The following is a 13,801-nucleotide window of genomic DNA, read 5'->3' as shown; positions in this document are numbered from 1 at the left end:
TTTCCTAGCTGAGAGTCTCCTCCCTGAAAGTAATGCCACCTCCCTCAGCTGGGAGGCTGTGAGACAAGCCTTCGAGATACCCAGGCAGCACTTGGGAGAGGAGGCCTAAAGAGAGCAAGAAGTTTCCTGAGGCCTGACCACAGTCATGCTAGGTTCCTGCTCACCTCCTGGACCACAGTGGCCATGCATGAGGTGAGGACGGGAGTAATGTTAGACAACTCCACAATCAGGACAGACCCTGAGAAGGCATCCATGTTCTTCATCAGGCAAAATAAAATGCTGAAGGGGAAATTCACACTATTCTCTTTCCAGTATGAGAAAACTGAAAACGTTATGGGTATAGAGTGTTTTATCTCTGGACTCATTAGGAAGGCACAGATAGTGTGTCTATCTGTGATTCTCCAGCATGGGCAGAATGCTGGTCGGAGCACTGTGTGTGGTAGTCACACTAGCTGAGGGAGGCCTTGCTAGACTGGCTACAATGGAGATGTGAAGGCTAATCCCTCAGTCCCTATCCCTGGGATCTCCTCTATTACACTTCAGCCAAGGCCATTCAGGCCTGTCTGATGCACAGCCCCTGCTGACACTTCAGAGGATACTTCTCTGGCCTCAGGCTATCTGTGGACTTGCTTTCAGACCAGTCGGACAGACTCAAGTCATAGAATTGAAGAAAGAGAACTCAAAGTCAAATTAAGGAAGCTTTCTATACCTTTAACCCTAAATTGGGGCTAACTTTACCCAGGACTGCCCTGAGCAAACATTGGACTAGTTGTGATTTCTCATAAACTCTCTAGCTTGGATTCCCTTGGATTTAACCAATCCAGGTTGAGGCCAGATTGAGGTCTGGGGCTGGGACCATATCTACCACATGGTGTGGGTCTTGAAGATTCTTGAGTCAGGTTTTCTTCAGGGATTCAATCCCAATCCCAGTGTTCCCTTCCTCCTGTGCCTGCTACACAATAAAGAGCTCCTGCACATGCTCGGCCTCTTCACTGTCCCCTTCTTCACCCCTTGCCTTAACTAAAACCTGGCCTGCCTTTAGGGCACTGCTTCCCCTTAAATAGAAGCTACTCATTCTTCATATCTCACAAACCTCAGGATTAAAAGGGTGGATTGGCAAGACTCCTCATGCTCTAATGCTGTCCTCCAGACACTTCTCTCTCATGGGCATTCCTTCCTTGAGGCTTTGCCATCTGGCTACTCTATACTCTGCTCCTTTGCCTCCTTAAGAAAGCTTCCTCTGTGTGCCTATGTTTACATCATCACAGTAATGATTACACAGTATTTATCTGCTTGTTTATGAAGTGCTGTAGATATCCCCATGCCGAGCAGAACAGGAGAAGGCTGTTCAAGCCACAGGCCAGAAGTTAAGCCTTCTTGGAGATCTTGGCCTTTCTTTGGAGCCACAGAGGCTCTGCCTCTATGGACCAGACCCCTCACTTCCCCTTTTGCTGTACTTGGGTACCCCAATGGTTTCTCCTGACATGCCAGGTCTTGTTCAACCTTTGGAATGAGAGGGATTCTGAACAAGTCACTGTGTATCTAATGAAGAAATAAGACAAAAGGCTCAGTCTGTTCCTGGGACAGGAACTCCCACGATTTCTCTTCTGAACCCATCCTCTCACCTGTCTGTTGGCTTCCATGTAGAGTCCTAGGGTGCTCACTCGAGAGCAGAGCCCCTCTTTCATGATGTGGACGTAACAGCGCACCTGTGACCTGGACAAATCTTCCCAGCTGTCTCCTCGACAGGCATTCCAGCAGGCATCATAGGGAGCAAAGGTCAGCGTATTGGCTTCTTTTATAAAACTGTAAATATCTTCAGAACAAAAACCCAAACCGAGCAAGTACATGAGAGACATGACAGAGAGGATACAGAATCAGTCAAGTTTTGAAAGAGGGTACAGCTCAAACCTCTTCCCCCGCAATGCACCCATGCCGCATGTACCCTGGGAAAATCCCACTAAAACCTGAAAGCCTAAGTCAAATTAAAAGAGGCAATGTGCTTTCCTGTATATCTGAAATACTGTATGATATAAAAATGCTTAAAAAGAGGTCCTACAAGCAAGTTTGACTGACAAGCAAGCACTACTAGGGAAAATAAAATAGATGACTCTTGTACACCATGGAGTAGCAGAAGCAAATGTCCAGGCTTTAGTGACCAGCCATGTTGGCTTTATGCTGCTAGCCTCCATTATCATATCAGATAGTTGTGCTATGAGAGAAATAGCACAGGACTTGGGCCTCAGTTTTTCAGCTCGTACAACAATCATTTGAAATCTTTTATTTTATGGTAAGAAAACTGGGGCTCAGAAGACTAAATAACCTGCCTTAGGTCATAGAGCTAATAAATGGCAGAGTAAAATTTCAAACCCAGGTCTGAGATGCTAAGCCCTGATATCTTAACCATCATGCTACACTGTCTCCATTTATTCCTTTGATAAGTACATTTTTTGGAACATCTACTATGAGCCCAGGACTGGGCCAGGGACCAGGCAAGGATATGAGAGCAAACAAGACTGACCTCGTCCCTACATCCTGGAAAGGTGATAGTCTGTTGGCTCTGGTTGGACTGTCATTATACAGCCCTTCACCTTTCTTCCCTTGACAGGAGAGGCTGAGTTTAGTCAGGAGTGGGGCCCCCAGAGCCTAGAGAATAGGGGAACTGAGAAGTGGTGCACAGAGTTCAAAGTCAAAAAGGTCTAGAGAGGAACACAGCCAAACCAGAGCTGTTAACCAGAGAATGGACCTGAGGCATGATTAGCCTGTCCCTGAAGAGCACAGTGACAGGATTTGCTTGAGCAAGCCTACCCAGAGCTCAGGGAGTGGCGTCAGCTAGCCTGTCCTAACTTTTGGCTAGATGAAAACCTGCTGCCTTGAGACAGGCATCTTGGGCTGGGCTAAGTTGCCCAGCCACTCTTCCAAAGGTATTGTGACCCCTACCTTACTGCACCAACTCAAGCACTGACCTAAGGACTTCAGCTCCTTTTTCTTTAGATCCTCTTCTTTTTCTTCCTGTCCTTGTTGTGATGAAGCTGAGGAGAACTGTTTTCTTACTAGGTATGGAATCAGTTCGCTCCGGATGGAAGTGATTGACCTAGGAAGAAAGAGTGGTCAAACATGAGAAATCTGACTATCTGGATCCAATCAGAATCAAAAACTGTGCATCCAAGGAAAAGCCAAATTCCTTCCTGTCATGCCACCTTGGGACTGATAGAGATTAGAAATGACAAGGATTTGGCAGTTCTGGAGAAGCAGAGGATCTACATTCTCTATCAGCTTCAGGCTGGAGGTGGGAGGGTAGTGTACTGAGTCTGAGACGCCCTTTCCCTGATCTATGCAGAAAATAGTCTTTTACAAGACTTATCTACGAAGTGTGTGCCTGCATGTTTGTATGTGTGTGCATGTGTGTGTATCTTAACATGGTGCTTTGACTATTAACTGGCAATAACCCATGAGAAGTTAGAATGCTCTGGCCTTTTGAAAAAAAGTTATTTAAAAAAACATAAAACATTTTCTATAAAGGTCTTGCATATTTTATGTAAGATTAATCTGGAGTATCTTAGTTTTTTTGTTGTTATAAATGGTGCCTTTTAAACAATTATTTTCTTCTTGTTGGTCAACAGAAACTCAATTCACTGTATTTTGATCTTGTAGCCAATTGCCTTGATAAACAATCTTAATACTAATATTTTATCTGTAGATTCTGGCAATCATACCAACTGTGTAAACAACAATTTTCTTTCTTCCTTTCTAATCCTTATTTTCCATTATCTTACCATATTGGCTAAGACCTCCAATATACTAACGCTGAATAGAAGCACTAACAGTCATCCTTTTTTTTTTTTAAACTTCATAACTCCATTCATTTTATTCACTTGACCGCTGCATGAACAGACACACCTGAAATTTAAAACAAGAGCTTATACAGAGACCTGTTCTTTCTATAGGCATTAGCTCAGAATATATGTGGGTAAGATGACACAGAAAAAAGTTTAAATGTGAAATGTGAATTTAGGGCCGAGTTAAGGAGGTGCATACTCAGTCTCATATCCGGACATGCTTCAGATACCTCCTTAATGTCTATCTCCAAGAATGAAATGACTCTGTACCTCTTTGAAGACAACAGACCATTCTATCAACTCTTCATTGATGACCAGGCCTTGACCATATGGAATATTGGTGACAAACTCTCCTACTTTAACCAGCAGCCCAAGACCAGCAGGAAAATTCACAGCGTTCTGGATATCCTATCATGTCACATGGTTCTGTTTTTCATCTAAGGATATGTGGTCTCCAGCACTGTTGGTAAATTGGATTTTCCTCAGAAACGGATGCAGCCCCAGATGCCATCAGGTGATCAATGCAGGTCCTGCTTCTGGAGGGCATTTACCTTTCTTCACCATCTCTGCTTTCAGATACCAGAGGAACTGCTCGCCTTTCAAATCATCAGATACAAATAGCGCCACCCAGGTCCAGCCAAAATGCAGCAATAACCACATCATTCCTTGAGCCAGGGAGCTGTCCGTAGCGGCCATCTGATAGAGCGATGAGAACTGGTCTTTATCACTCAGGATGGGATCAAAAGGACCATATGTGACCTGTGGGCTTCTGTAGAGCTCCAGAACTGTTCCAATCTCGGCTGAAAATGCCAACGCGATTCCTGTAACAATGGCCACAGATTTTCTCTGTCCCTGGCAGTTGTAGTTAGGGAGAGTCTAATTTCCTCCAGAGAGCCCAAACAGGGCACTTTCCAAGGTCCTCTGGTCTCTGGGAAAGGCATTGTAGAGGTTGAAACCCAAGGACAGATTGGGGAGCAGATGGGAGTCCTTATTGATTTCCTCAATGGTAAAGAGAAATGCCAGGACGTATTGGTAGTTCTTCCAAAGCCACCTGGTCATACAGAAATCCACGGGTCAGTGAGGACAGGTGAAACTTGAGGCTGGTTTCAACTCAAACTTGAACTCCAGAGATAACTTGTCTTTAAGTTCATCCAGGGCTTTGAAGACTGTAAGGCCCTAGAGCAGGGTTTCCAAACCCGGGCACTATAGATAATGCTTTGTCACGCGTGCTGTTCAGTGCGGTGTAGGCCGTCCAGCAGCATCCGCGGCCTCCACACACTAGATGCCACTAGCAGCCCCTGCCATTTGTAACAACAGAAACAATGCCTCCGCACGTGACTAAAAGTCCCCTGGGGGCAAAGCCACACCGGTGAAAGGATGGGGAGAGGGGGAACTCTGAGGAGGGGACGGCGGCCCCCAGAACTAGGAGGAAACAGAGGCTTTGGGCCAACCAGTGGGGTGAGACTGAGGCTCCAGGGCTGGAAACGCGGCTCGCGAGAAGGGGGGAGGAACGCTGGAGCCTGTGATGGGGGTGCCCCAGACCCATGCCCCTCCCTAGACTCCTATGGGAGCCCCAGGACTGCCCGCCGCTCAGAGTCCTGACCCTCACACTGAGGCCGAACGTACCATGTGAACCCAGCCCCCCGCGGAGAAAACTTTACACAGTGCAGTGGGCCACCCCGCGAGTCCTTCAGTCATCCTTACTTATTCTTGATTTTAAAGGGAATTTTTCTATTTTATCATTTAGACTGATGATTGTTACAGTTTTTTTCCCTATCATCAAAGCCACCATTTATTGACTGTCCTCTATGTGTAGATATTGGGCTTCATGCTTTATAGCCAATACCTGGCACATGTTATTGGTTTTATAAATACCCTTTATCAGGTTAAGGAACTTCTCTTTTATTCCTAACTTGCTAAGAGCTTTCATCAATGAATGGGTACTGACTTTTACTTAAAGAATTTTTTTCTTGCATCTATGGAGCTCAGTGTATTTTTTTTCTCCTTTATTCTGTTATGGTAATGGATTAAAACATTTTCTGACACTAACAGGTTGAATAACACTTTTCAAAGACTATATACACAATTTCTACTCTACACTCCCTCACAGTAGAGGAATTACAGGTGATTCTTCTATTTTTATGCAAATTATCAAATTTTACAACTTTAGGCTCTTCTTTAAGTTTCTTGTCTTTCATTTTCTCATAGCTTCTACAGTACTACTCTCCTGGCTTGATTCAGACTTCGCAAATTTAAAATTCATTCTGATGGGGCTTCCCTGGTGGCGCAGTGGTTGAGAGTCCACCTGCCGATGCAGCGGGACACAGGTTTGTGCCCTGGTCTGGAAAGATCCCACATGCCACGGAGTGGCTGGGCCCGTGAGCCATGGCCGCTGAGCCTGCGCGTCTGGATCCTGTGCTCCGCAATGGGAGAGGCCACAACAGTGAGAGGCTCGCGCACCGCAAAAAAAAAAAAAAAAATCATTCTGATGACTAAGTATTTCCTACACAGATTTCAACTTCCCTTCTACTTAAGAGTGGGCTCCCTCACATTATAACAGTTGTACTTATTTATCAATGGCTATCAAAGAATTTCCACAACAAAGTTAACTTCAATTTACTTTCATGAAATCCGATGAGTCTAGGACACCACTTACAGAAAGAAAATCAGACCAAAGATCAATGTGTAGAAGAACCTCCAGAAGGCAAAAACATTCCTGTACTATATCACTCAGATACGAGCAGTAAGCAACCTTGGTCAAGAGCTTCGGAGCTCTCTTTCATTTGGCCTCGTTGGGTCCCTGGAGGCATGGTGCTTCCTCATGGGTATCGAGCCAGGATGTTGGGTCTAAATGACCAACAATCTGTAATGGGGAAGAAGGAACCTGATCCTTAGTACAGTGAGTATGCTTCTGATTTATACTTAGCAAAGGAAATGAAAGACTACCATATGATTTTTAGTTTTCTCTCTCATACTGTGACCTTGTTAGAATTTTAAATCACTAGTTAATTAACTTAGCATTTAATAAGACTGTAGTAATATGCCAGTCACTGTTCTGTGCCTTGGAAATATACTGTTTCTGCCCGCAAAGAATTCAAAATCCAGTGGAAAGTAGCCTGATTATGGATTTAAGGAGAAGAGTAGGAGATGAGGTTGATTAAGGAGGCAATGGAGCCAGATCATGAAAGCCTTCTGTGGCAGTCTAGATAGTTTGGACTGAGACAAGCCAGTGGTAGTTTTTAAGCAGGAAAGTGACATGATCAGTTTTATTTCTTAATAAGGTAATTCTGATAGCAGTGAAAATAGGCTTGTAATAAGGAGAATGAACAGAGAGACCAGTTACAAGACTCTGAAAGATGAGATTAATGTGGCCTGAGAGAGGGGTTAATGTATAAGCAGCCCTATAAACCTGACTGCTGCTTCATAATTCCCACCCTCTCTCCCAGCCCCTATTCAAAGAAGCTCTGCAGGCTGACACAGGACCACACAGATGGAGTGTAGGTAGGGAGGCAAGACAGAGGTGGAGGCTGAGGAGGGTAAGCAAAATTAGGAACCCTGGAGCTACACAGTTCATGGTTTTTGTCATTTTTTAAAAGATCAAGTCAAACATCTTTGAAGAATTCTGTGTAAGCTGGAAGCTCTTGTATTGAATTTCAATGTGCTTTTTCTTCTGATCCTTTGATGGAGATTAAAAATTTCCATATAAATTCAAAGAATGAAATAACACTTACTCTTAGCTTTTTTCTCCCCTTTTAATGCTCCAAACCAGTGTGGGTAGCAAATGTTCCTTGGCCCCCTCTGGTGGAAAACAAGTCAGTTCCCTTTGAAGAAATGACAAAGCATGGACAGCTGGGGGATTTCGGAGCCATGATATTTACACTATAGGCCAAACAGAACTGTCACTGCAAGAGGCAAGCAAACAAGCCTTGGCACACAGCCCTTTTAGGCAGAACCCTTTAAGGAGACCAGACAAGGATCTGGGGAGAGGATCTGAAGCATTCCTGCCAGGTCCCACCTGCCTCTGCTGGGGCTCAGCAACCAGGTCAATTCTCATAATGCGGTTGGCCTAGCAGCACAATGGAGGACAAAATTACTCTTCCTGCACTGTACTCAAACTAGAGGTAGCTCAAAGCTGTGCCAAGAAGTGGGACAGGCCACTATGACGCACTGTGGGCATCCTGACCTTGGGGCTGAAGACCAGCAGCTGGGTCCACTGTTCTGGGCCTCGGCAACCTCACTTTCCCCATTCCCTCTCATACACAGCCTTCCCAGAAACACCTGCCTCATGTCATAACATTATAAGCTCCTAAGAAATAAGAAATCACAAAGGAGAACAACAGAATTGACTATCAGATGCGAACAAATAACTCCACCAAATAAAAAAGACAAAATAATTGTTACATACAGGACAAAAGATTAATATTTTTAATAGGGAAATAGAACATGTATATGTATAACTGATTCACTTTGTTATAAAGCAGAAACTAACACACCATTGTAAAGCAATTGTACCCCAATAAAGATGTTAAAAAAAAAATAGGGAAATAGATATAAATGTTCAAAAATATAAAAAAATATTTTAAAGAAATAAATATCAAAAAAAGATGCAATTTCTCTCACAAGTTAGCAGATTTAAAATAATTCTCATTAGTGATAAGGGTGCTTCTCATACAATGTATAAACTGGTAAAATCTTTTCTGAAAAGTAATTGGCAATACATAACAAAGGTCTTGAAGACATTCATATTATCTTATCCTATAATTCTATTTCTATAAATCTATCTTAAGGAAAATACACCATGCTCAATAAATATTTGCTGAATAAACAACATAATCAGATAATAAGAAAGAATCTTTGCACAAAAATGTTAAATGTTAAAAAATAGAGAACAACCAAATATCCAACAATGGAAGAACAATCAAACACATATGTAATAGAATAGCATATAGGCAAAACTCTGATCATAAAGAATTTTTTAGGTCACAAAGAATTTTTTAATGACACAGGAAAATGCTCATGAAATGATACTGAATAAAGAAAGCAGAAAGCAGAGAGGGCAGACAGCAGAAGCAACAAGAACTACAATCCTCTAGTTTGTAGAACCAAAACCATATTCACAGAAAGACAGACAAGATGAAAAGGCAGAGGGCTATGTACCAGATGAAGGAACAAGATAAAACCCCAGAAAAACAACTAAATGAAGTGGAGATAGGCAACCTTCCAGAAAAAGAATTCAGAATAATGATAGTGAAGATGATCCAGTACCTCGGAGAAAGAATGGAGGCAAAGATTGAGAAGATGCAAGAAATGTTTAACAAAGACCTAGAAGAATTAAAGAACAAACAAACAGAGATGAACAATACAATAACTGAAATGAAAATTACATTAGAAGGAATCAATAGCAGAATACCTGAGGCAGAAGAATGGATAAGTGACCTGGAAGACAGAATGGTGGAATTCACTGCTGCAGAACAGAATAAAGAAAAATGATTGCAAAGAAATGAAGACAGCCCAAGAGACCTCTGGGACAACATTAAGTGCAACAACATTCGCATTATAGGGGTCCCAGAAGGAGAAGAGAGAGAGAAAGGACCAGAGAAAATATTTGAAGAGATTATAATCAAAAACTTCCCTAACACAGGAAAGGAAATAGCCACCCAAGTCCAGGAAGTGCAGAGAGTCCCAGGCAGGATAAACCCAAGGAGAAACATGCTGAGACACATAGTAATCAAATTGACAAAAATTAAAGACAAAGAAAAACTATTGAAAGCAACAAGGGAAAAACGACAAATAACATACAAGGGAACTCCCATAAGGTTAACAGCTAATTTCCCAGCAGGAACTCTACAAGCCAGAAGGGAGTGACATGACATATTTAAAGTGATGAAAGGGAAGAACCTACAACCAAGATTACTCTACCCGGCAACAATCTCATTCAGATTCAATGGAGAAATCAAAAGCTTTACAGACAAGCAAAAGCTAAGAGAATTCAGCACCACCAAACCAGCTCTACAACAAATGCTAAAGGAACTTCTCTAAGTGGGAAACACAAGACAAGAAAAGGACCTACAAAAACAAACCCAAAACAATTAAGAAAATGGTAGCAGGGACATACATATTGATAATTACCTTAAATGTGAATGGATTAAATGCTCTAACCAAAGGACACAGGCTTGCTGAATGGATACAAAAACAACACCCATATATATGCTGTCTACAAGAGACCCACTTCAGACCTAGGGACACACACAGACTGAAAGTGAGGGGATGGAAAAAGATACTCCATGCAAACGGAAATCAAAAGAAAGCTGGAGTAGAATACTCATATCAGATAAAATAGACTTTAAAATAAAGACTGTTACAAGAGACAAGGAAGGACACTACATAATGATCAAGGGATCAATCCAAGAAGAAGATATAACAATTATAAATATATATGCATCCAACATAGAAGCACCTCAATACATAAGGCAAATGCTAACAGCTATAAAAGAGGAAATCAACAGTAACACAGTAATAGTGGGGGACTTGAACACCTCACTTACACCAACGGACAGATCATCCAGACAGAAAATTAGTAAGGAAACACAAGCTTTAAATGACATGAGAGACCAGATAGATTTAGTTGATATTTATAGGACATGCCATCCAAAAAAACAGCAGATTACACTTCTTTCTCAAGTGCGCATGGAACATTCTCCAGGATAGATCACATCTTGGGTCACAAATCAAGCCTCAGTAAATTTAAGAAAATTGAAATCATATCAAGCATCTTTTCTGACCACAACACTATGAGATTAGAAATCAATTACAGGGAAAAAAACATAAAAAACACAAACACATGGAGGCTAACCAATATGTTACTAAATAACGAAGAGATCACTGAAGAAATCAAAGAGGAAATCAAAAAATACCTAGGGACAAATGACAACGAAAACACGATGATCCAAAACCTATGGGATGCAGCAAAAGCAGTTCTAAGAGGGAAGTTTATAGCAATGCAATCCTACCACAAGAAACAAGAAAGATCTCAAATAAACAATCTAACCTTACACCTAAAGAAACAGAGAAAGAAGAACAAACAAAACCCAAAGTTAGTAGAAGGAAAGAAATCATAAAGAACAGAGCAGAAATAAATGAAAAAGAAATGTAGGAAACAATAGCAAAGATCAATAAAACTAAAAGCTGTTTCTTTGAGAAGATAAAGTTGATAAACCATTAGCCACACTCATCAAGAAAAAGAGGGAGAGGACTCAGATCAATAAAATTAGAAATGAAAAAGGAGAAGTTACAACAGACACCACAGAAATACAAAGCATCCTAAGAGGCTACTACAAGCAACTCTATGCCAATAAAATGGACAACCTGGAAGAAATGGACAAATTCTTAGAAAGGTATAACCTTCCAAGACTGAATAGGGAAGAAACAGAAAATATGAACATACCAATCACAAGTAGTGAAATTGAAACTGTGATTAAAAATCTTCCAACAAACAGAAGTCTAAGACCAGATGGCTTCACAGGTGAATTCTATCAAACATTTAGAGAAAAGCTAACACCCATCCTTCTCAAACTCTTCCAAAAAATTGCAGAGGGAGGAACACTCCCAAACTCATTCTATGAGGCCACCATCACCCTGTGACCAAAACCAGACAAAAATACTACAAAAAAAAGAAAATTACAGACCAAAATCACTGATGAATATAGATGCAAAAATCCTCAACAAAATTCTAGCAAACAGAATCCAACAATGCTTTAAAAGGATCATACACCATGATCAAGTGGTATTTATCCTAGGGATGCAAGGATTCTTCAATATACACAAATCAATCAATGTGATACACCATAGTAACAAATTGAAGAAGAAAAACTATATGATCATCTCAATAGATGCAGAAAAAGCTTTTGACAAAATTCAACACCGATTTATGATAAAAACTCTCCAGAAAGTGGGCATGGAGGGAACCTACCTCAACATAATAAAGGCCATATATGACAAACCCACAGCCAACATCATTCTCAATGGTGAAAAACTGAAAGCATTTCCTCTAAGATCAGGAACAAGACAAGAATGTCCACTCTCGCCACTATTATTCAATATAGTTTTGGAAATCCTAGCCACAGCAATCAGAGAAGAAAAAGAAATAAAAGGAATACAAATTGGAAAAGAAGTAAAACTGTCACTGTTTGCAGATGACATGATACTATACATAGAGAATCCTAAAGATGCCACCAGAAAACTACTAGAGCTAATCAATGAATTTGGTAAAGTTGCAGGATACAAAATTAATGCACAGAAATCTCTTGAATTCCTATACACTAATGATGAAAAAAGTGAAAGAGAAATTAAGGAAACACTCCCATTTACCACTGCAACAAAAAGAATGAAATACCTAGCAATAAACCTACCTAGGGAGACAAAAGACCTGTATGTAGAAAACTATACGACACTGATGAAAGAAATTAAAGATGATACCAACAGATGGAGAGATATACCATGTTCTTGGATTGGAAGAATCAATATTGTGAAAATGACTATACTACTCAAAGCAACCTACAGATTCAATGCAATCCCTATCAAATTACCAATGGCATTTTTTACAGAACTGGAACAAAAAAATCTTAAAATTTGTATGGAGACACATAAGACCCCAAACAGCCAAAGCAGTCTTGAAGGAAAAAAACAGAGCTGGAGGCATCAGACTCCTTGACTTCAGAGTACACTACAAAGCTACAGTAATCAAGACAATATGGTACTGGCACAAAAACAGAAATATAGATCAATGGAACAGGATAGAAATCCCAGAGATAAACCCATGCACCTATGGTCAACTCATCTATGACAAAGGAGGCAAGGATATACAATGGAGAAAAGACAGTCTCTTCAATAAGTGGTGCTGGGGAAACTGGACCGCTACATGTAAAAGAATGAAATTAGAACACTCCCTAACACCAAACACAAAAATAAACTCAAAATGGATTAGAGACTTAAATGTAAGACCGGACACCATAAAACCCTTAGAGGAAAACATAGGAAGAACACTCTTTGACAAAATCACAGCAAGATCTTTTTTGATCCACCTCCTAGAGTAATGGAAATAAAAACAAAAATTAACAAATGGGACCTAATGAATCTTAAAAGCTTTTGCACAGCAAAGGAAACCATAAACAAGACGAAAAGACAACCTTCAGAATGGGAGAAGGTATTTGCAAACAAATCAACAAAGGATTAATCTCTGAAATACATAAACAGCTCATGCAGCTCAATATTAAAAAAACAAACAACCCAATCAAAAAATGGGCACAAGACCTAAATAGACATTTCTCTAAAGAAGACATACAGATGGCCAAGAAGCACATGAAAAGCTGCTCAACATCACTAATTTTTAGAGAAATGCAAATCAAAACTGCAATGAGGTATCACCTCATACCAGTTAGAATGGGCATCATCAGAAAATCTACAAACAACAAATGCTGGAGAGGGTGTGGAGAAAAGGGAACCCTCTTGCACTGTTGGTGGGAATGTAAATTGATACAGCCACTATGGAGAACCATATGGAGGTCCCTTAAAAAAGAAAAATAGAATTACCATATGACCCAGCAATTCCACTACTGGGCATATACCCAGAGAAAACCATAATTCAAAGACACATGCACCCCAATGTTCACTGCAGCACTATTTACAATAGCCAGGTAATGGAAGCAACCTAAATGTCAATCGACAGATGAATGGATAAAGAAGATGTGGTACATATATACAATGGAATATTACTCAGCCATAAAAAGGAACGAAATTGGGCCATTTGTAGAGACGTGGATGGATCTAGAGACTGTCATGCAGAGTGAAGTAAGTCAGAAAGAGAAAAACAAATATCGTATATTAATGCAGATATGTGGATCCTAGAAAAATGGTACAGATGAACCAGTTTGCAGGGCAGAAATAGAGACACAGATGTAGAGAAC

General features: G+C 40.9%; 1 protein-coding gene across 3 annotated transcripts in view; it reads right to left on the bottom strand.

Annotated features, from left to right (window-relative positions):
- EIF2B3 (eukaryotic translation initiation factor 2B subunit gamma) overlaps window positions 1-13,801 on the bottom strand; it is a 170,182-nt gene that overhangs the window by 36,949 nt on the left and 119,432 nt on the right. For all 3 annotated transcript variants that reach the window (XR_004481547.2, XM_004266294.4, XM_004266293.4), the window contains exons 7-8: window positions 2,967-3,094; window positions 1,626-1,816 (exon numbers count right to left, since the gene is read on the bottom strand). Coding sequence is in view for 2 of the 3 variants with exons in the window: in XM_004266294.4 (XP_004266342.1) it covers window positions 1,626-1,816; window positions 2,967-3,094 (319 nt within the window). In the remaining variant the exon portion in view is untranslated. The remainder of the gene's footprint in view (window positions 1-1,625; window positions 1,817-2,966; window positions 3,095-13,801) is intronic.

Source organism: Orcinus orca, chromosome 1 (assembly GCF_937001465.1).
Source record: "Orcinus orca chromosome 1, mOrcOrc1.1, whole genome shotgun sequence".
Classification (NCBI taxonomy): Eukaryota; Metazoa; Chordata; class Mammalia; order Artiodactyla; family Delphinidae; genus Orcinus; species Orcinus orca.
The sequence above is the reverse complement of the archived record's forward strand: the minus strand, read 5'-3'. Positions and strand labels throughout refer to the sequence as shown.